At 38.8% G+C, this 21756-nt stretch overlaps 2 protein-coding genes across 2 annotated transcripts; one reads left to right on the top strand and one right to left on the bottom strand.

Moving 5' to 3' along the window:
• Window positions 1-77: 77 nt before the first annotated feature.
• Window positions 78-3907, bottom strand: LOC140864617 (AP-1 complex subunit sigma-2). The gene is made up of 7 exons (XM_073268900.1): window positions 3751-3907; window positions 2759-2845; window positions 2449-2540; window positions 2219-2327; window positions 2099-2134; window positions 419-505; window positions 78-345 (listed from the first exon to the last, which is right to left on the bottom strand). The coding sequence occupies exons 1-7, from the start codon at window positions 3751-3753 to the stop codon at window positions 274-276; spliced, it is 486 nt and encodes a 161-aa protein (XP_073125001.1). The 5' UTR covers window positions 3754-3907; the 3' UTR covers window positions 78-273.
• Window positions 3908-14252: 10345 nt separating this feature from the next.
• LOC140861633 (uncharacterized) lies at window positions 14253-21510 on the top strand. The gene is made up of 5 exons (XM_073264655.1): window positions 14253-14342; window positions 19499-19627; window positions 19803-20884; window positions 21011-21102; window positions 21203-21510. The coding sequence occupies exons 1-5, from the start codon at window positions 14253-14255 to the stop codon at window positions 21508-21510; spliced, it is 1701 nt and encodes a 566-aa protein (XP_073120756.1).
• Window positions 21511-21756: the final 246 nt, after the last annotated feature.

The raw sequence follows: 21756 nt of genomic DNA, 5'->3' as shown, positions 1-21756 counted from the left end.
ATGTCACTTGTTCCAGATAATATAAGAGCGTTCACGTAATAATTTTGGATGCCAACAAATTATTGCACAGTTTGAGGTAAGATCATATTTTTGTATATAGAAGAACGAGAAGTAAAGAATGATAATGTCCCCAATGGCCAATACCAATACAACAGAGAACAGCGAAAGCAAACAATCATACAGCAGATCGAGGTATCGATAAAACCAAGTTAAATAGATTGTGTGCAACTCAGATGCAACTGCACTAAACCAAGCATTTATACTACTACGATTTCACTTTGTCGCCTGGGCAATCATGTTACTTATCGAACTTGCTTGCTCCTTAGCCGCCTCCACAAGAGAATCCTACAAGCAAATTACGGATGGTTTGAGCAGTGCAATCTCAAATGGAATGCACGAGAAACTATGAATTGCAAACCTGAGCAGCTATTAGGCGTGCAACTGTTTTCTTGCTCGACTCTTGAAGTTCACCTGCTATTAGAACTTCATCCAAGATGTAATAGGCCTGCCATTGCATTTGGAAGAAAGATTTAAATTACAGGAACATATCCACAAATCGGTTCGAATCAATGTGTGATAGGGTAGGACAATGCAATTACTTAACCTAAAACCATACTCATATCAACATTGTCAAGATCGAGCCATCTGAGGTAAGACTATTTAGAGGTCTTCCTCAAATAGAAAATAGAGGATCATAAGGTCATACAAAATAAATGAATTAATGCATAAAATATAATAATCCAACTTTGAGCAATCCGGTTGCAATTGCAAAGCTTAAAAATATCAAAATAGAGGGCAAAATGAATTTGTTAGCAACTTTGAGCAATCCGGTTCCCAGATGATATGATATCTACAAAAAATCATTTACCAACTGATTCTTACCATTAGATTACTCTATTAAATTGGTTTCTTCATCATCCTATCCGATAAGTGTAGCATCAAGATTTTGAATTAACGTAAAATAATTTCGCTACCTTCAGAAAGTCAAGTTGAAGCAAGGAATGATATAATTTCCAAAATTAGAAATCAGAAAAATCAAAGGATTTGTCATTAGACGGCCAGGGATAGCAATTTTCCCCGCGGGTTCGGGTCCCCGCGGGGAAAACCCGAAATGGGGACGGGTTCGGGGGAGAGTTTCGGGTTCGGATTCGGGGATTTTTTTAAAATCCCCGAAGTGGAGTGGGGCGGGTATGGGGATGCTATCCCCACCCCCAACCCGCTCCGATATCCCCGAAAATAAATAAATAATAATAATAATAATAATAATAATAAAAGACACACACTCATCATCATATAATAAATTTTTCTTGAATTTATTTAGAATTTTCAGCGTATATATGTTAAATATATTTGAATCACTAAGTTGAATTATTTGATATTTGAGACTTGGAATGTCTCAAATTTTTTATATAAATCTAGAATTTATGATTTTTGGAATGTAAAAGATAATTGTTGGAAAATTGAATATTTTAAGTTTGATGTCTACGGGGACGGGTTTGGGGATTTCCCCACGGGTTCGGGGATCCACACCATCACAATCTCATTTCCATATCTACAATGGGTTCGGGTTCGGGGATGGGGGTTTAGTCCTCACGGGTTCGGGGACGGGGATTCCCCGAATATGTAGAACCGGGGATGGGGACGGGGACGGGGATGGGGATGGCAAACCCGTCCCCGCCCCGCCCCGTTGCCAGCCCTCACGGCCCAACCCTGGACCAGAAAAGCCCATTCAGACAATTCTTGGCCAACCCAGCCAGGAATGGAGCAGAGCCAGGCTCTTTTGTTTTCAGGACAGATCAGCGTGGCCTGTTTCACATATCTAGAACGTTGCAGCGTTGCACAACATGTGAAATAATCTTAGTTATGCCTGAGCCCAGCAACGCATGAAGGTGACAGACAGTTCATGCCATAACACCTAAAGGAATCACCAAACAATTTTGGCCATCTCAAACCATCCAACAAGTTTGCATCAGTCAAAGTTACTGAATATTCTCAACCCATTGTATTAACTTCATTCTAAGAATTTCAACCAGTAATGCATATATAAGAAAAAAAATTCCATCAAGATCTCAAAAGCAAATGGGACCGAAAACCATACCTTATGGAAATTAAAGATCAAATCCAGTTCACACACCTAACGAAACAAAATAAATTCTGATTCAACGCAAGATCACATTTTATAACGGTTAAAATTCATACACGATCAAATCATACTCACACTTCCAAAGTAGCGGTCTAGAATCTCCACAAAGTGATGGATAATTTCAAGGACCTCCAATTCATTATCATCCTGGTCAATGCACATGCAGAAATAAAGGCTGGCATATCTGCAGAATCAGCAAATGATGCAAAAAATTAAATACACAAACCACTGAAGAGAAGGCGAGATGTTTTGTCGTGGCAATAAATGGAATCACAGTCGCAAGCTGAGTTAAAATAAAGGCTAACCTTTTGTAAACAACCTTGTATCCTCTCCACTCCACAAAATTGCATAGTTTGGGACCTCTAGTTAGAATCATGCCACTAAGCTCCCGGATCACCTTTACAATTAAAAACACATTTTTTTTACATGCAATGTAATTATTTTAAAAAAGTATTTTTAACTAAGAAGAATCTTATGGAATGAGATAATTCACCAAGATAGAAACACCTTAATAAGCCAAAGCATATAAACTGATAATCTAGAAAAAACACACAGCTGATCAATAGAACAAATTTCTTCATCAAATCTTGAAATGGAGAAGGGAAACTACAATACCTTCGTTCTCTCCTTTTGCGAATAAGGTGAATACCATTTTGTCAACCTCACTTTCCCTTGTCGGCTAATAAGAAGAACAAATTGAATCTGAAATAATATGACAATTGATAGCTTATCAACTGTGTGAACATAGACACAGAAATAACATATTACTATCAAAGTGAAAATTACACAATCTCCAATCACTTGTTAAACTGATGCAGTTTGATGTATAATTCGGTACCAAGGAAAACCAGATTCAAAGTTGATACCGTAGGGCTTGCGTTCAAACAAAGGTCATGTAAAAATCATGCCCTACACAAGTACAATCCAAGTATAGGATCTTTGCAGTTTGCACTACCTCAAGGATATTACTCCCTTGAGGAAACTTCTCACTGCCATAAGGGGTTAAGGAAACATCCTATTACTACCAAATTCTGATTTGGATATTCCAAGACTAGAAGCATACTGTAGTTTGTGACTGTATAAAATGGAAATCTTTAAAAAGCTTTCGTAAAATTCAATTTCTTCACCGTGGTACTCTTCGTGAATTCATCCTCTATCAAAGTGACATTCATTATTAACCATAAAAACATATTGAATCTTAAAGACAAACACCACAGATACATTGTATTTTTACCGGCATCAAAACCGTGATTTCTCTTGGTCCTAAACAACATGTGTTTTCTACCCAAAGAAAAACGTCTTTAAAATCTGCTGATTCATTAGCTGCAACTAGAACCTTTCCATTGAAATTCTTAAATTGCATAAATCTACAGTATCCAATTACTTCCGGTGAGACCACTGTCAGAGGCATAACATGTGAAACAAAGAGCGATCTGGACGGAAGCAAATGGGATCCATCAAATTACGCAGCAAAAATGAGGAGGCGCATTTGATCCCTCGCGAAAAACAAATCACATTCATGGCAGTCTAGGGTACGTGCGATGCAGAAGCAAATCAGAACTCAGAAAAGGGATAATTAGGCTAGATCACGATCGATGAAAACTTACCATGGCTACGGTGGTGCTACAGCTCCGCTGCGCTGCCTCGGCGGATCGGAATCCCTCCTCCGCTACGGTTTATTTTCTTACTCCGTGTGGCGTCCACCTCTATTTACGTCTCGCGGCCTCTTTTTGTTTTTGTCTAGCTCATTTAAATTCCTATGGCTGAAAATTTTAAGGCATCGTTTGTTTGGGGAAAATTCATCAAAATAGGAAATGGGTTTGTGTGGTCAAATTTTCAATTTACCCTTCACTTAAATAATAAAATATTATTAGAGGTTATTTGGGAGAGCTTTTAAGCTCTTAAAAACAGATTTTAGAGCTTAAAAGTTCTCCGGATCTGTTTGATAAATTTTTTTACAAACACCTTATAAGCTGTTTTTAAAAAAGTAAGGGGATGTACTTTTTTAAAAAAGATCTTATTTTAACATTCTATCTCTCTAAAATATCCTTAAATATTTTAATAAATCTCCATCATATCCTCCACCCATTAAATATTAAATATTATTTTTTAAAAAAATTCCAAATCACGTAAATTTTTCTAAAATAAAATATTATAACAATTTTATTTTTTAATATATGTTTATTCTAAAACTATTTTCATATATGTATAACTCGAAACATTATTTTCATATAATTATATCCTTTTTGGTAATTTCGACGATAAAAAGATTTTATAATACCAAACACATCAACATGTTTAAGTTATTTAAAATAAATTTATCCAAACAATTTAACAACTTATTTTTAAAATAAGTTCTAACAGTTTATAAGCTCGTAAAACAGCTTTTAAGCTCTAGGAGCTTTTAAGCTTTTTTTAATAAGTTTAATCAAACACGCTCTTAGTTCAAAGGATAAACACACTTAAATCTTCCCATTTTTTAACCCTAATCTTTTCTCTTTCCACCAGGCAATGAAAAAATAAGAGAAAATATTTTTTTCTACAACTCTTTCACGTTTGAATTTTACTCGGTCATCCCTCTTTTTCTTCTCCCATCGTTTCGACCTGTAGCCATCAACTCCTCCTTCTGTATTCGCTTCTATTTTGTCTCCTCCACCCACTCCACAATACTTGCATCATATTTTTTGCACCTTATTGACTCTTCAATATTCGGTAGTGTAGAAGGGCTTCATCTTTTGGAGAAGATTGGAATGTACCTAGGCCCTGAGAGCTACACTCATGATCACATGCCAATAGATGCTATGGGATGGGGTGAAGTTTTCAGAGCATGCTGAACCGACAGTGAGTCTTGATCCGCTCTTGTACAAGTATTTTCAAGTTTAAAGTTATTACCTCCGAACGTGGGATCGGTGGCTCCGATCGTTGTCTATAAATAGAGGCCGAGAGCTTAACTTTCCTTGCTCATTTCTCAGCTTTCTCTCTTATTTATAGTTGGCTTTTGGGAAATTCTAGGCGTTGGTTTGAGGGTCAGTCGATAGCAAAGCGCTATCAGGTTAGTAGCGGAGTTGTGCCTAGAGTTTGAGGTCATCTTCATCAATGGGCTGGTGACAGAAGCAGGTATAAGTCTGGACTCTTAATAGCTATTGGAGTAGCTATTAGTCTACTTAAGTTTTTTAGATAAGTATTGGTGATATGGTATTATCTTGCATTGTAGGCTTGGACTGTAGACAGTTGTTCTGCTAGACCAGTAGTTGAGGTACATAAGTACTGACTGAGATAGCCAGCGAGTAAGCATGTTTATGTGTTGCATTACTATCTGACATGAGATGCATGATATTACTGTTCATGATTGATATGCGGCATTGACATATCACGTTGAGTTTGTGTATTCTTTCGAGATAGCCTGTTGTTTCTAGGGTGGCTCAGCCCCAAAGATTTTGTGTATACGATTGGGTACCATGTGACACCCACTGTAGTAACCCACATTCGATTTTGAGATAATAATATGTTAAACATGATTAAGGGTTAGTAATTAACCAATTCTGGGGTTTAATCGGACTTCAGAATTATGAATTGGCTTCCAAAGGTTTGGCCAGTTCGGACGGTCCGAAGAGGACTTCGGACGATCCGAACTTAGCAAATTGGGGACTCCGAAGAAGGGCATGTTGACTTCGGAGTTAAGGCATGTTCGAACGGTCCGAACCAGGATCGAACGGGCCGAACTCCCTTGTGCCAAGTAGGCAGGATTACTCAGTCATGGATTTTGACAAGTGTCGGATTTAGAACACTTCGGACGGCCCGAAGTGGCGATCGGATGGTCCGAACTCGACGTGTCTCGCATACAGACAGTGAGTTGGATTGGATGACCCGAACCCGAGTTCGGAGGCTCCGAACTTGATCGACTTTGGGGTCTATAAATAGGGGTCTTCAGATTCATTTCTGATTACAAATTCCCGATTTTCCTTCTTCAGTTATATAGTGTAAGGTATACACTTGAGGGCCATATCGGTTTATAGTAAGGTTCTGGAATAACCAAGGTGTGGTTATAGTCATCCGAGACTAGAAACTCCAAAGGGCTTACGGACGAAGGTATGGTTCGGGAATCTATTTAAGTTTTGAGAGTACTTATTACCTTAGTTAAGGCTTATAGAACTTTTGTAGTGATACGGTGAACTTTTGAATATAGGATTGGAACCTAGGATCTTACTAAGACTTGAACTAGCCAAGAGGTACGTACACATTGACTGAGATTTCCAGTGAGTATACATGTTTATATGTTGCATTTATTTGACATTATTATGAGGCATGATGTATGTTTTACCGCTTTCTATATTCATATATCATGTGAACATGCACGTTAAAGCCTATGCCTTGTTATACCTGATTATAGAGCCGCTCAGCTCTATACTCGATAGTCTATCACTGAGAGTACCGTGACGGCGGGGACATGTATGTCTGACTACTCTGGTCTAATAGAAGAGTGTGGTTGCACCCAGAGGTTGATCCGTGCAGTGGCAGCACTCATGTGGCGCCGGTACTAAGCATGAATTTTCAGATGACCCTTTACCAGTCATCATGTGCATGCATCATATATATATGTTTACTCATGTTTATGTACTGGGCGTTAGCGCTCACATCCTAGTTATTATCTTGGACACCCTATTCCACGGGACAGGTCGCAGGATGAACAGAGCCGGTAGCTCGAGGCAGGATTAGGGAGCCGGAGCTTTTCAGGGGATTTTATACAGCAGGATTTGTTTAGCTGTATAAATTTTTTAGACAGTTTTATTTAAACTTTTCGATATGGTTGTATCACTACAGTAATAAGCCTAGATATATTTTACTAAGCTGATATGTAATTTAAGGATTATGTTTCCGCACGTTTTACTCTATTAAGCATTCTTGCTTTATTAAGTTTAGTGCATGCTATTAGTTGCCAGTTAGTAGGTGATTCATTGCAGGGTCACTACATTTTTTGTATCAGAGCATGCTTAGATTTTGGGATTAGTACTTGGGATTTAGTCTAGTCTTGAGTAATTATTGCGCATTTTGGGATTTTAATGGGCAAATATTTTCAGGATATGGCCGGGAGAGGTGATGAGAGCCATGGTAGTGTTGGCCATGAAGGTTGTCATCATCATCGTCACCATCGCCATCATCATGAGGATCGACATCGTCCTCATGAGGGTAGACGTCGCTACTCTATCAATAAGTTCATGCAAGTAGGACCGAAACCTTTATTGGGTGGCGAAAATCCTAAACAAGCAAGAGGTTGGATGTCCAAACTCGAGAGTGCTTTTTGAGCTTTCGATTGCACTGAAGAGCAGAAACTGGAAGTTCTAGAATTTGTTTTAGAGGATCGATCACGCTTATGGTGGGATGCCAAGGCTACTCAGACACGTACGGAGAGAGGACAGGTGACTTGGGGGGATTTCTTCCAGCAGTTTCAGAAACTATATTTTTCTCCAGCAGTTCTCCAGGCACGATCAATGGAGTTGCTGACTCTGAGGCAAGGATCAATGAATATTGATCAATATCAGCAACGATTTCTTGATCTGCTACCTTTCAGTCCTCATATCAATGACTGTGATGCATCAAAGTATGATATCTTCCTGCAAGGCTTGAATCAAGATATCTATTCACAAGTTGTCATCTGTGATGATCCGACATCTTATGAGACTTTGGTGAACCGTTGCCGTCAAGTGAAGAACAGTAACAGGCGGGTTCTGTTGATGATTCCAGGACAGCCTAGTGGATCTCTTGGGCCTAGGGCTCAATCTGTTGTGCAATTTGGACCTATGTCTTCTTCTACTACTACTTCGTCTGGTTCTCGTGGTTCATAAGGTACGTTCCGTTTTGGGAAAAAAAAAAGAAGAAGGAGGAGTTTTGCAGTCACTGTGGTCGAAAGGATCCTGCGGCTTCATGTCGAAAGGCCACTGGTGCATGTTATATTTGTGGTAAGAAGAGATATCTGCGGAGAGATTGTCCTCAGCGCATGAGTTTTGCTAGTGGATCGAGATCACAGGTTGGATCTCAGGCTTCTACTTTTCAACATCAGCAGCCAGCACCACAGAGTTATTCTGGTTACCGTCCATAGACTCAAGGGTAGGTATTTGTTCTGTCTCAGGAGCAGGCTACTGAGGGAAGCGATCGCATGTTGAGAGGTACCTTTTTGTTATGCGGTATTCCTGCACTTGTTTTAATTGATACTTGAGCATCACATTCCTTTATTTTCTAGCCGTTTTGTTAAGAGACATAGATTACTTTATGTATCATTAGACCTGGATTTAGTTGTATCTAATCCGCTGGAACAGGAGGTAGTAACTAAGCGTCTGGTGATGGGTTACCTTCTAGAGTTTGAGGGTCACATATTGTCTGCTAATCTGATGATCTTAGCGATGGTAGATTTGACTGTATTTTGGGAATAGATATGCTGACTTTGTATCATGCTATTGTGGATTGTTATCAGCGTCTGGTACAGTTTCATCCGGATATGGGTGATAGCTGGTACTTTTATGGTGAGGGTGCGCGAACTTCGATGTCACTCATTTCGGCTCTGAAGGCATGTCATGTCTTGGAGTTAGGTGGGGAGGGTTACCTCATTTATACAGTTGATATATCCACAAGTATTCCGGGTATTGATCAGTTACCGATTGTCAGCGAGTTTTCTGATGTATTCCCTGATGAGATTCCTAGTTTCCTCCGGTTCGAGAGGTTGAATTTGGTATTGATCTAGTACCAGGAACTATGCCTATATCCCAAACACCTTATCGTCTGGCACCGTCAGAGATGAGGGAATTGAAACAGCAGTTGCTTGATAAGGGATATATTCATCCGAGTGTTTCTCCGTGGGGAGCACCTGTGTTGTTTGTCAAGAAGAAGGATGGATCGATGCGATTATGTATTGATTACAGACAGTTGAATCGTGTCACCATCAAGAATAAGTATCCTTTGCCGCGGATTGATGATCCATTTGATCAATTACAGGGTACTTCTGTCTACTCTAAGATAGATCTGAGATCGGGATACCACCAGATGCGGGTGCGAGACTCAGATATTTCTATGACTGCTTTTAGGACCAGATACGGGCATTATGAATTTTTGTTAATGCCATTTGGTTTGACGAATGCACCGGTAGTCTTTATGAATCTGATGAATCAAGTATTTTGAGAATATATGGATAGGTTCGTCATCATCTTCATTGATGATATTCTTGTCTATTCTCATTACAAGAATGAGCATGCACAACATCTGAGGATTGTTTTACAGACGTTACGAGATAAGCAGCTATATGCGAAATTGAGCAAGTGTGAATTTTGGCTTGATCGGGTAGTGTTTCTCGGTCATGTGACTTCTAGTGAAGGAATATCTGTTGATCCTAGTAAGATAGAGCCAGTGCTGAACTGGTCTCGTCCGACGACGGTTGCTGAGATTCAAAGTTTCTTGGGTCGAGCGGGATATTACCGTCGGTTCATTGAGAATTTTGCACAGTTGGCCAGGCCTTTGACATAGCTTACACGGAAAGATGTTGCCTTTATATGGTCCTCGGATTGTGAGGAATCATTTCACGAGCTACATAGACATCTTACTACTGCACCTGTGCTAGCTCCACCTTCTGGATCAGGAGGTTATGTTGTCTACACTGATGCCTTTGGTCAGGGGTTAGGAAATGTTCTGACACAGCATGAACATGTTATTGTCTATGCTTCTCGACAGTTGAAGACACATAAGAATAATTATCCAGTGCATGATCTTTAGTTAGCCGCCATTGTATTTGCGCTCAATATCTGGAGGCATTATCTTTATGGCGAGAAATTTGAAATATTCAGGACCACAAGAGTTTGAAGTATTTATTCACTCAGGCGGAGTTGAATATGCGACAGAGACGCTGGATGGATCTCCTGAAAGATTATGATTGTGAAATCAAGTATCATCCAGGTTTTGCTAATCTTACTGCTGATGCCTTGAGTCGGCAGGTGAGACTTTTCGCACTTCAGACTAGTGAATTATCTCATATGATTCAGGAATGCTGTTCACTGAGTTTTACGCTCAAGCACAGGAAAAGGAGAAATGAGATTCGTTTGTATACTATTTTATCTGAGCCATCATTGTATTCTCGGATTAGAGATGCTCAGATATCTGATGCTAAGACTCAATGTTTGGCACGTCTAGCCAATGGAGTTAATACATCTGGATTCTATTATCAGGAAGATGGTTTATTGTGCTTATCGAATCGGGTGGTTTTACCTGATGTTGCGGAGATCAGGAATGATATTCTATCTCAAGCTCACAGGAGTCGATTATCAGTTCATCCTGGAAGCATGAAAATGTATAAGGAATTGCGAACTAGATTCTAGTGGAAGGGGATAAAATGAAGTGTATATCAATTTGTTTCTCGATGTTTGGTTTGTCAACGGGTCAAAGCTGAACACCGACGACCAGGTGGATTACTGCAGAATCTTAAAATTCCCGAATGAAAGTGGGAGCACGTGACTATGGATTTTGTCACCCACTTGCCTATGACTTCACGTCAGTGTGATGCTATCTGGGTCGTTGTTGACTGCTTGACGAAATCAGCACACTTTATTCCTTACAACCGGGAGTATTCTTATGATCGCATGACACACTTATACATCCAGGAGATAATGCGATTACATGGGATTCCAGTGAGCATAGTCAGTGATAGAGACCCGTGATTTACCTCACGTTTTTGGGATAGTTTTCAAAAGGCGTTGGGTACCACTCTGAGTTTGAGCATTGCATATCATTCGGAAACTGATGGGCAGACAGAACGGGCGATTCGTACATTGAAGGATATGCTACGTTCTTCTGTCATGGATTTTGGTTTATCTTGGCAGGATCAATTACCTTTGATCGAATTTGCCTACAATAACAGTTATCATCGTAGTATTGATATGACACCTTTTAAGGCATTGTATGGTCGACGATGTCGTACTCCGTTATTCTGGGATGAGATAGGAGAACGACAAGTCGAGGGTCCAGAGTTGGTGCAACAGATTGTAGACAAGGTAGATTTGATCAAGCAGAGGATCAAAGCTGCTCAAGATCGGCAAGCCAGTTATGCGAATATTCATCTTAGGCCACTTCAATTCGAGCCTGGTGAATATGTGTTCTTACGAGTATCACCTTTCAGGAAGGTGATGAGATTCGGTGTGAAAGGCAAGTTGTCACCTCGTTTCATTGGGCCTTTCCAGATACTGGAAAAGATTGGAGATGTTGCAAATCGTTTGACGTTACCGCCATATATTTCCAGTATACATGATGTTTTTCATGTGTCGTTACTTCGACAGTACATAGCTGATGAATCTCATATTATCCAGCCTACTGAAGTTCAGCTAGAGCCAGTTCTGTCGTATGTTGAACGACCACTCCATATCCTAGACAGGAAGGAGAAAGTTTTTCGGAACAAGAATATACCACTTGTGATGGTATAGTGGCAGCGCCGAGGCATTGAAGAAGTAAATTGGGAAACCGAGAGTCGTATGCGAGCAAAATATCCTGAGTTGTTTGCTTTGTACTTTTGATTACCATGTAAAGATGTAATTACAGTTGTTGTAAAAAAACATAGTTTGATGTTTCATATTGTTATCTTGAATTGTCTTAGAATTTTATTTCGGGGATGAAATATCTAAATGTGGGGAGAATGTAGTAACCCAGATTCCATTTTGAGATAATAATATGTTAAACATGATTAAGGGTTAGTAATTAACCAATTCCGAGGTTTAATCGGACTTCAGAATTAAGAATTGGCTTCCAAAGTTTTGGCCAATTCGGACGGTCCGAAGAGGACTTCGGACGATTCGAACTTAGCAAATCAGGGGCTCTGAAGAAGGGCATGTTGACTTTGGAGTTAAGGCATGTTCGGACGGTCCGAACCAGGATCGGACAGCCCGAACTCATTGTGCTAAGTAGGCAGGATTACTCAGCCATGGATTTTGACAAGTGTCGGATTTAGGACACTTCGGACGGCCCGAAGTGGCGATCGGATGGTCCGAACTCGACGTGTCTCGCATGCAGAAGTGATTTGGATCGGACGACCCGAACCCGAGTTTGGAGGCTCCGAACTTGACCGACTTTGGGGTCTATAAATAGGGGTCTTCAGATTCATTTTTGAATACAAATTCCCGAGTTTCCTTCTTCAGTTATATAGTGTGAGGTATACATTTGAGGGCCCTATCGGTTTATAGTAAGGTTCTGGAATAACCAAGGTGTGGTTATAGTCATCGGGAACTAGCAACTCCAAAGGGCTTACTACGGACGAAAGTATGGTCCGGGAATATATTTAAGTTTTGGGAGTACTTATTAGCTTAGTTAAGGATTATAGAACTTGTGTAGTGGTACGATGAACTTTTGAATATAGGCTTGGAACCTAGGATCCTACTAAGACTTGAACTAGCCTAGAGGTACGTACATATTGAATGAGATTTCCAGCGAGTATACATGTTTATATGTTGCATTTATTTGGCATTATTATGTGGCATGATGTATGTTTTATCGCTTTCTATATTCATATATCATGTACACATACACGTTGAGCCTATACCTTGTTATACCTGATTATAGAGCCGCTCAGCTCTATACTCGATAGTCTGTCACTGAGAGTACCGCGACGGCGGAGACATGTATATCTGACTACTCTGGTGTACTAGACGAGTGTGGTTGCACCCAGAGGTTGATCCATGCGGTGGAAGCACTCATGTGGCGCCGGTACTGAGCATGACTTTTCAGATGACCTTTTACCAGTCATCATGTGCATGCATCATATATATACGTTTACTCATGTTTATGTACTGGGAGTTAGCGCTCACGCCCTAGTTATTATCTTGGATGCCCTATTCCATGAGACAGGTTGCAGGATGGACGGAGCCGGTAGCTCGAGGCAGGACTAGAGAGCCGGAGCTTTTTAGGGGATTTTATACATCAGGATTTGTTTAGCTATATAAATGTTTTAGACAGTTTTATTTAAGCTTTTCGATATGGTTGTATCACTATAGTAATAAGCCTAGATATGTTTTACTAAGCTGATATGTAATTTAAGGATTATGTTTCTGCACGTTTACTCTGTTAAGCATGCTTGCTTTATTAAGTTTAATGCATGCTATTAGTTTCCAATTAGTAGGTGATTCATTGAAGGGTCACTACACCCACTGTATCGACGGAACTGCGTGTACGATTTTACCCAGGATGGTGATAGTACAAGATCGGAGTTCAGTATGTGTGGCACTCACTCTATCTTCGAAGCAACATGTGCATACTAGTGGCGCATGTGTTCTGAGCATTATGTTCCAGATCTTGATCTCAGTGTACCAGAGCATTCATTATTCCATGTTTCATGCATTATATAGACTTGTATACTCGTACTTCGAGTTCTGTGTGTTAGCGCTCACGTCTCTGTTATTATCTTAGACACCCCATTCGACGGAACAGGTTTGCAGGTGGACCAGGAGTGAGATCAGTGGTTGATTCGTGACCAATGCTTGGTAGCAAGGGTCACAAGAGGTTTCTAGATCAAGACTTTATTTTGGTATTTATTCTTCGATTGGGTTGTATTATCTTACTGTTGGGTTTCTAGTGTTTCACCGGTTGTATTTTTCCATCGGACTTAGTAATTGGTTTAAGTTTTTCGCAGTTTATCTGATTATTGCTGTTTAAGTTTAATTTCATGCCTAAAGTCTCTGTCGGTAGGTGATTATGGAGCGGGTCACTATATTTATTGGTATCAGAGCATGCATTAGATTTTGGGATATAGATTATTCTGTTGGGATTGATTTCTGTTGTGTCTTTGTAGATATGGCTAGACAAGACGATGAGAGTAGTCATAACAGTGACGAATGTTGGGGAGATGAGGATGTCCAGAGGTATCCTCGAGATCGTCGTCATCGACAGGAGAATGATCGTCTCCGATATGATGATTGGGACCTAAGCCGTTGGTAGGAAGTGAGAACCCGGAGGCTACAAGGATTGGTTGGAACACATGGAGCGTTGTTTCAGATCTTTCCATTGCTCAGAAGAGCAGTAAATAGAGGCCACTAAGTTTCTTCTAGAGATTAGGGCTCGCAAATGGTGGAGGTCTGCGTCGGCATCTGTGATGGTTGAGCGAGGGCGTGCCACTTGGGCAGATTTCCGCGATGCATTTTCAGAATTGTATTTTCCTCCAGCACTCTGTCAGTGCAGGAAGGTGAGAACGGCGCATTGAGGCGGAAGTATCTACAAGCAAGTAGGACCCCGAGTGTTTTGGCACCAAGAGCACAATCGTTCAGGAAACCCGGGTCTTCTTCATTTGCAGGATCTAGTGAGATTCTTCATTTTGGTAAGATGAAGTTGCAGTGCGATCATTGTAGGAGATAACACCCACTGAGAAGTGTCGGGCGGCCACAAGAGCTTTCTTTGTTTGTGGAAGTGTGGAACACTTCAAGAGAGATTGTTCTAAGCATGGTGGACAGAGTGGAAATGGATAGATGATAGCATCTCAGTATAGTAGACCATCAGAGGTTTCAGTGCAGCAGAGAGCCCAGAGTAGTCATGGCGGAGGCAGTCAGAAGTCTTAAGTGTCGGGGCAGGTGTATGCGCTTCGGAGAGAAGAGGTGCAGCCTGGTATGGATGACGATGTTCCAATTCTATCTTTTCTCACTTGATAAACATGGCTTTAAGCATTCATATTGTAGTGACTCATCCCGTAATCACTAACTAATCAAAACTTTAACCATGCAAAATCTGAATCAATCAACTAAAACTACATGCATGAATACAACCGGCCCAAAAACAAATATCCATAAAAGTAATACAACTCAATAAAGATAATGCTAAATTCCACAAAGGCAAAACCTAGTACAGTACAATCCACCTTGCTGCTGCTCAATGATTGCTACCTTTCGGTCCGTCCAATCTAAGTTCTGTCCCGTAGAATGGGGTGTCCAGAACCAAAACCGAGGACATGAGCTAACAACGCTCAGTATGAAAGTATGAGTATACACATGCTATCAATTCTAAGCAAATGAACGGGTACCAAAAATCTAACACGGTAGAAACTCTTGGTTAACAAATGGTGTCATGGTATGTAGCACAATGGGACGTCGTATCAAAAGGTACTCCCATACCATAAGAAATAAGTGGAATATTCGGACCCAAATCCATGGCATCCATACACAAAAACCTCGGGGCTGAGCAACCCCTCTACAAGTAATATCAAGGTATAGGCTCAACGTGATAATGCATGTAGCATAATAATCGTGACATAATAAATGCACATATGTCATGCCATATAAACCATGCAAACATAGAACATGTATACTCAACCAAGGTATCTCGGATAGTACGTCTGTACCTCATAATAAGCAACCTAGCGATACTGGATCCCTAGTCCAAACCTATAATCAGACAATCACCGTATCACTAAACGTCTACTAAAAGCCTCAACCAGACTAATAGCTACTCACCAATCTAATCAAAGTTTAGCGATATACCTGCGTCCGTAGTCAGCCTTTTGATGACGATAGCCTCAAAACCTAGGCACAAATCCACTAAAATCCTGGTAGCGCCTCTCTATCAACTGGCCTCCGAAACGATGCCTAAAAACCCGCTAGAATTGAGTCAAAAATGAGAGAGAAGACACGGAAATGAGCAAGAAAGAGTGAGATCTCGGCTCCTATTTATAAACCACGATCGAAACGTTCGATCCCTAGTTCAGAGCTTTTGAACGCACTTTGGGACTACCGATCGTCCTTCCAAACTCTCTCTACCGAATGTGTGTCTCTGATTGGACAACACACTATTGTCGACACACTTCGGATCTACCAAACTCTAGTTCGGAACTTCTGAACTCTCTCAAGTCCAATCACCAAATAAAAACTCATACCTTATCTGAATGACACAAGATCGGAGCTTCTGGTCTCCAGTTCGGTGCTTCCAAACTACTCGGTTTTAAAAAACCGTTGTCTTATATATGTCAAAGACAACGGTTTTAAAAAATCGTTGTCTATGAACAGGTTTTTTATGGTCTTCAACAACGGTTTTAATTAACCGTTATCTTTGAGCTGATTTTTAGGGTCTATGACAAAGGTTTTAATTAACTGTTGTCTTTGAGCGAGTTTTTTATGATCTACGACAACAGATTTAATTACTCGTTGTCTATGAGTGTGTTTTTTGAGGTCTACAACATCGATTTTTAAAATCGTTGTCTTTGTCTATTGTAACACACACTTTATTTCACTCATTTCTCTCTCTCTCTCTCTCTCTCTCTCTCTCTCTCTCTCTCTCTCTCTCTCTCTCTCTCTCTCTCTCCTGTGTACTGAAAGGAACGTGTTTCACGTATCTTAAGATTTTTTTTCTAAAATGCTATAAATCTTTTATTAAAGTGTTTTGACTTTCTAAGACTTATTCAAATAGTAAATATATATTTTCGTATGCTAAATATATATTTTCTATGCACAAAATTATTTAATTCCTAATACATTCTTGTTTCTATCTTTTGAAGGAATTAATCAAGGAAATTTTTTCTAGGACATTGAGATTCTATATATACGAAGGAAAACAGATGCAAGAGGGATACACAGAGAAAAAGCTTACTGCAGGATTTTAGAGTGCTTGAAAATAAAAAATCGTTGAAAAAATCCTGAAGTAATTTCCGGTCGATCGTTGCTGGTTTATCATGTTGCCTTTTGTGTTACAAACACTTGAAGATCACGCGATTGAAGTGTTGATTCGAAAGTGGTTCCTTGTGGTTTTAAGTTTTGGCACACGTGTTCAAACATCCTATTGGTTTTTTTGATTTGATTTTGTTTGTTTATGTTATCTATTTTAACTTGTTGAGAAAAATAGTTTTTCATAGACAATCACTAGTATTGATTTTTGTAATCTTAATATTTTTCTAGTGATTATGTTACCCTGAGGCACAAGTATCACAAGTACTTGATACTTGTGCATAATTATCTCTGTATTATTTATTGTTTAAGTTTATTTATTCTGCTGCATGTTATTTTGAAGTGTTGACAACAATGATAGATAACACTTACTCTAAAATTGTTAATTATTAATTCATGTTAAGATGTCAAACCCTTTGAAGTGGTATCAGATCCATCATTTGACGATACTAAGTGTGGTTTTGGTTTTTGTGTTTGACAGAAACTTATCATGAAAATACCATTTCTCGAAATGGCTCACTGACCGCCGACCTTGGATAGATCCAAATATGCAGTCTAGAAAGTAAAGATGTGAGTCTACGTCAAATCCATTGATGAAAAAGTGTGGCAATGTATTTTGAATGGTTGCAGTCCACCAAGGACAACTGATGGTGAAGGATATTTTCCACTCAAACCAGAAACTGAGTGGAATGCATGATAAGTGCAATTTTTGCACTTATATTTTATATGATTTAACTTGATTTTTGTTATATATCGAGCGATATTATGTGTGTTTGTGTTTTTTTGTATCGTTTGCAGAAATTTAGGTAACAATCAATTTTTGGCATGTAATAGAAGTGAAATAGATGAAATGATGAGAAGGAGTTAATATCAAAGCGAAAAGAAGTGCAAATATCAAAGTCGGAGTTCCGAGAAGAGGCACAAAAAGGAATCACAAAGCAGCAATAGTCCAGAAATTATTGGAATCTCTAGAGAGAGTCAAATCCGATCTTTACCATTCGAAATGTAGTTTAAGATGTTTTGAACTTGCTTTCCAAATTTCAGCCTGATCCAACGGCTAGAACTCCAGATATGATTTTTGCAAGAATTCTATATATGTATAAAAAATAACACTGGGCGCACCCACGCGCAAGCACAGTGCACCCGTGCCCTGCGGGAGAAATTTCCGAAGAAAATTGACACCAATAAGCGCCCTGTGCCCAATAATAGTGCACCCATGCCCTGGAATACAATAATGCAGTGTACACGCACTCGTAGGACAGCGCACCCGCGCCCGATTGGTCATAGTTTTGGAAACTTTTATTTCTCGGATTTTAAAAGGATTTCTTGACTTATTTTGAGATAGGATCAAGGGTTTGCATTAGTTTTTGATGGCTAGAGACAAAGGAGAAAGAAGAACAAGCAATCTTGGCTCGAAGACGGACGAAGTGATTTCCGAGGACGGAGAAACATCATCTACCTTCGTTTTTATTTCTTTATTCTCTTGATTTTTGAATGATGTTCAAGAACATGCTTTGTTTGATTTTTATTTTTGTTATGAACTAATTTTTCTTTCTAGAGGGACGACGTAACTTGACTTGAGACCATGTTTTTATATTTTGATTGATATAATAGAATTCTTCGTTTGGTTTATTTGTGTTTTCCTAAATTGATTGCATCAATTAACTGATCACTAGTTGAATTGTTATATTTATTTGAAATCTAGCACTTGGAAGAAGGGATTTTGAATATGACCATAAGAAAAAAAATCGTTGGTGTTTATATAGTCGAAAGGCCTATAACTCCATTGAAGTCATTGTTAGAATTTTTGTGCTATTTACCAAATCTGATATCTAAACTTTGATAGGAATATTGACTTTGATGTTAGATACGAATTTCTACTTATCACGTGGGAAAGAGAATAGAAAATAATTGAATTTTTGGTTAGTAAACTAGAAGAATTTACGATATAGATTTATTTAGGAATTAAACTGGTTGATAGTCAAGTGAAATCGAACCTCTAGAATTTGTCTCTCATTGAACTTTCGTCTTGCGAACTCATCGTTGGTTAATTTTATTCATTGAAATTTTTAATTAATCAAATTCAAACCATCATCGTAGCTCTAAATATGATTAAATTTTATTAGTTACAAATATTTAATATAATATCATTTTATTCATTCTCCGTGGGTTCGACTTGGACTAAATTCCTATATTAAAACTTGACACCGTGCACTTGCGATCAAGAAAATAGGTAACAAGTTTTTGACCTCGTTGCCGAGGAATGAATTTTATTTGATTTATATTAAATTGTATTAATTAGTCTTACTTTTGATTTAGTGCATTTATTTTATTCTATTGGTTCTAATTTAAATTTTTTCTCCTATGTTTATGCAGTTTATGTGAAAATCCAAAGCTACGACTCACTTCTCTTTGATCCGGAAATAGAGAAAACTGCGAAAGCCTTAAGAAAAACTAGAATATAAGAGTTGAAACAAATGGCTGAAAAGAGGGAAAGAGGTGAAAATACCGGTCTGTTGCAATCACATATCATTTTAGACCGGTGATCAACAATCACTATTTTGGAATTTCTCGGCAGAATATCACTGCTAATAATTTTGAATTGAATCCAACATTGATCAATATGGTGAAACAAAATCATTTTACGGGTGCAACTATTGAAGATCCAAATCTGCATCTTCACACTTTTTTGTAGATCGCCGATACTGTGAAAATTCATGGTGTTACTGAAGACACCATCAGACTACAACTGTTCCCGTTCTCTCTTTTGGACAATGCTCGTAGTTGGTTACAATCACTGCCTCTTGGGAGTATTACAATATGGGTTGACATGCTTCTAAATTTCTAGGTAAGTATTTTCCGTCTGCCAAGTATGTCCAATTGAAAATTGAGATCACCACATTCAGACAACAAGATTTTGAGCAGTTTTATGAAGCTTGAGAGCGCTACAAAGAATTACTACGAAAGTGCCAAATTATAATTTTCCAAATTGGGAGCAGATAGAATTATTTTACAATGGTTTGAATGGGCCAACTCGGATTTCTATGGATATTGCTGCTGGAGGATCAATATTTTCTAAATTTCATGTGGATGCTTATGAGATTCTTGAGCAGATTACGATTAATAGCTACCAGTGGCTGAGTGAGATATCTCTGATAAAGAAACCTGCTGGAATTCATGAATTTGATGCATTTACGACTTTGAATGCTCAAATGACTGTTGTTTCTACACAGTTGGCTGCAATAAGCAAGGGAAATCAAGTTTCAACTCAGTCGGCATCATTGGCGACTGCAGTTAATCCTACTGATGGTTTTGAAAGTGTAGAGCAAGCTCAGTATGTGAACAACCAAAATTTTAATGGCTATCGAGGTAATCCTGTACCCAATCAATATCATCATAGTTTGCGCAATCATGATAATTTTTCATATGCAAATAATAATAATGTGTTGAATCCTCCACCGAGGTTCAATAATAAAAGGGGTGAGGGTAAACCATCTTTGAAGGATTTGGTGAGTAATTTTATCTCGGAGTCAACAAAAATATTTGAAAGGAATGAGAATAGACTTGATAATATGGAAACTCACTTAACCAATGTGGGCGCATCGATGAAAAATCTTGAAACACAAATTGATCAATTTGCTAATGCCTTGACTAAACAGCAGATAGGGGCATTTATTAGCAATACTGAGGTAAACCCAATAGAGCATTGCAAGGTCATTACTTTGAAAAGTGGAAAAGAAGTTGGAATTGTGAATCCAACAGTTGAAGAAACCAAAGTTGAAGCAAAGAAAACAAAGGTAGATGACATTAGTGAGCCTGCAATTGTGTATGAGAAACCACCTGTACCAAAACCAGTATTACCGTATCCTCAGTGGTTCAAGAAAAGAACGTTGGATGAACAATTTTTTAAGTTTCTTGATATCTTCAAGAAAATTCACACAAAAATTCCATTCACTGATACTTTGGAACAAATGCATAATTATGCCAAATTCTTGAAAGATGTGATGTTTAGGAAGCAAAATCTTGAAGAGTATGAGACTGTGAAGTTGACAGTGGAGTGTAGTGTGATCCTCCAAAAGAAGTTACCACAGAAATTAAAATATTCAAGGATTTTTACTATTCCTTGCATTATTGGTTCTTCTTATTTTATTAAAGCACTATGTGATTTAGGAGCAAGTATTAATTTGATATCTTTGTCTATTTACAGGAGCCTAGAACTTGGAGAGGTGAAGCCCACTACCATCGCTTTGCAGTTAGCGGATAGATCCCTCGTATATCCTCATGGAGTAGTTGAGGATGGTCTGATAAATATTGATAAATTTATTTTTCCTGCTGATTTTTTATGCTAGATTTGGAGGAAGATAAAGACGTACCTTTGATCTTGGGAGACCTTTCTTAGCTACTGCTGAAGCCAAGATATATGTCAAAAGAGGAGAGCCGACGATGGAACTTGAAGGTGAAAAAACAATTTTTACTGTGTTTAAGGAGGCTAGCAAACCACCCAAGGAAAATGTGTTCATGGTTGAGCAAATAAAGAAAGTAGAACAATGCGGCAAAATCGAGAGTAAATTAGAATTGAAGATAGGGCAAGATCCGAAGGTGGCAAAGAATGTGAAAAAAAAATCCAAGTCAAAGATCATTATTGAGTATGTTTGGAGGGTGAAAGAGAGGAACAATACCTCCAATAAAGTGGCAGTGATGGGCTGAAATCAGCGTCAAGTCAGGCTAACGAATTTAAACCAAGCGCTTTTTGAAAGAAAACCCAAATTTTATTTTGTTTTTGTTTTTGTTTTTGTTTTTGATTAGTAATTTTAAGTTTTTTTTATTTAAAGTTTATATAGTTTATTGGTCGCATGTCTTGTTCATGTGTTAACATTGAATTTTCTAATCTAGGTCCTTGCAATTGTGAGAAATCTATTGTATCAACGCACTTGCACCCAAAATGATGATGGG

The sequence above is a fragment of the Henckelia pumila genome, chromosome 4 (assembly GCF_033568475.1).
Source record: "Henckelia pumila isolate YLH828 chromosome 4, ASM3356847v2, whole genome shotgun sequence".
Taxonomy (NCBI): Eukaryota; Viridiplantae; Streptophyta; class Magnoliopsida; order Lamiales; family Gesneriaceae; genus Henckelia; species Henckelia pumila.
This window is presented reverse-complemented; position numbering and strand designations above follow the sequence as displayed.

Excerpts from the sequence above, each read along its gene's own strand:
- LOC140861633 (XM_073264655.1), top strand. The coding sequence starts at position 14,253 with ATGGTTGAGCGAGGGCGTGCCACTTGGGCAGATTTCCGCGATGCATTT. Across the intron at positions 14,343-19,498 it reads CACTCTGTCAGTGCAGGAAG|ATCGCCGATACTGTGAAAAT; the intron begins GTGAGAACGGCG and ends ACTTTTTTGTAG. Across the intron at positions 21,103-21,202 it reads TCATGGAGTAGTTGAGGATG|CTACTGCTGAAGCCAAGATA; the intron begins GTCTGATAAATA and ends GACCTTTCTTAG.
- LOC140864617 (XM_073268900.1), bottom strand. Across the intron at positions 2,541-2,758 it reads CGCAAAAGGAGAGAACGAAG|GTGATCCGGGAGCTTAGTGG; the intron begins GTATTGTAGTTT and ends TTAATTGTAAAG. Across the intron at positions 506-2,098 it reads TGATCTTTAATTTCCATAAG|GCCTATTACATCTTGGATGA; the intron begins GTATGGTTTTCG and ends ATGCAATGGCAG.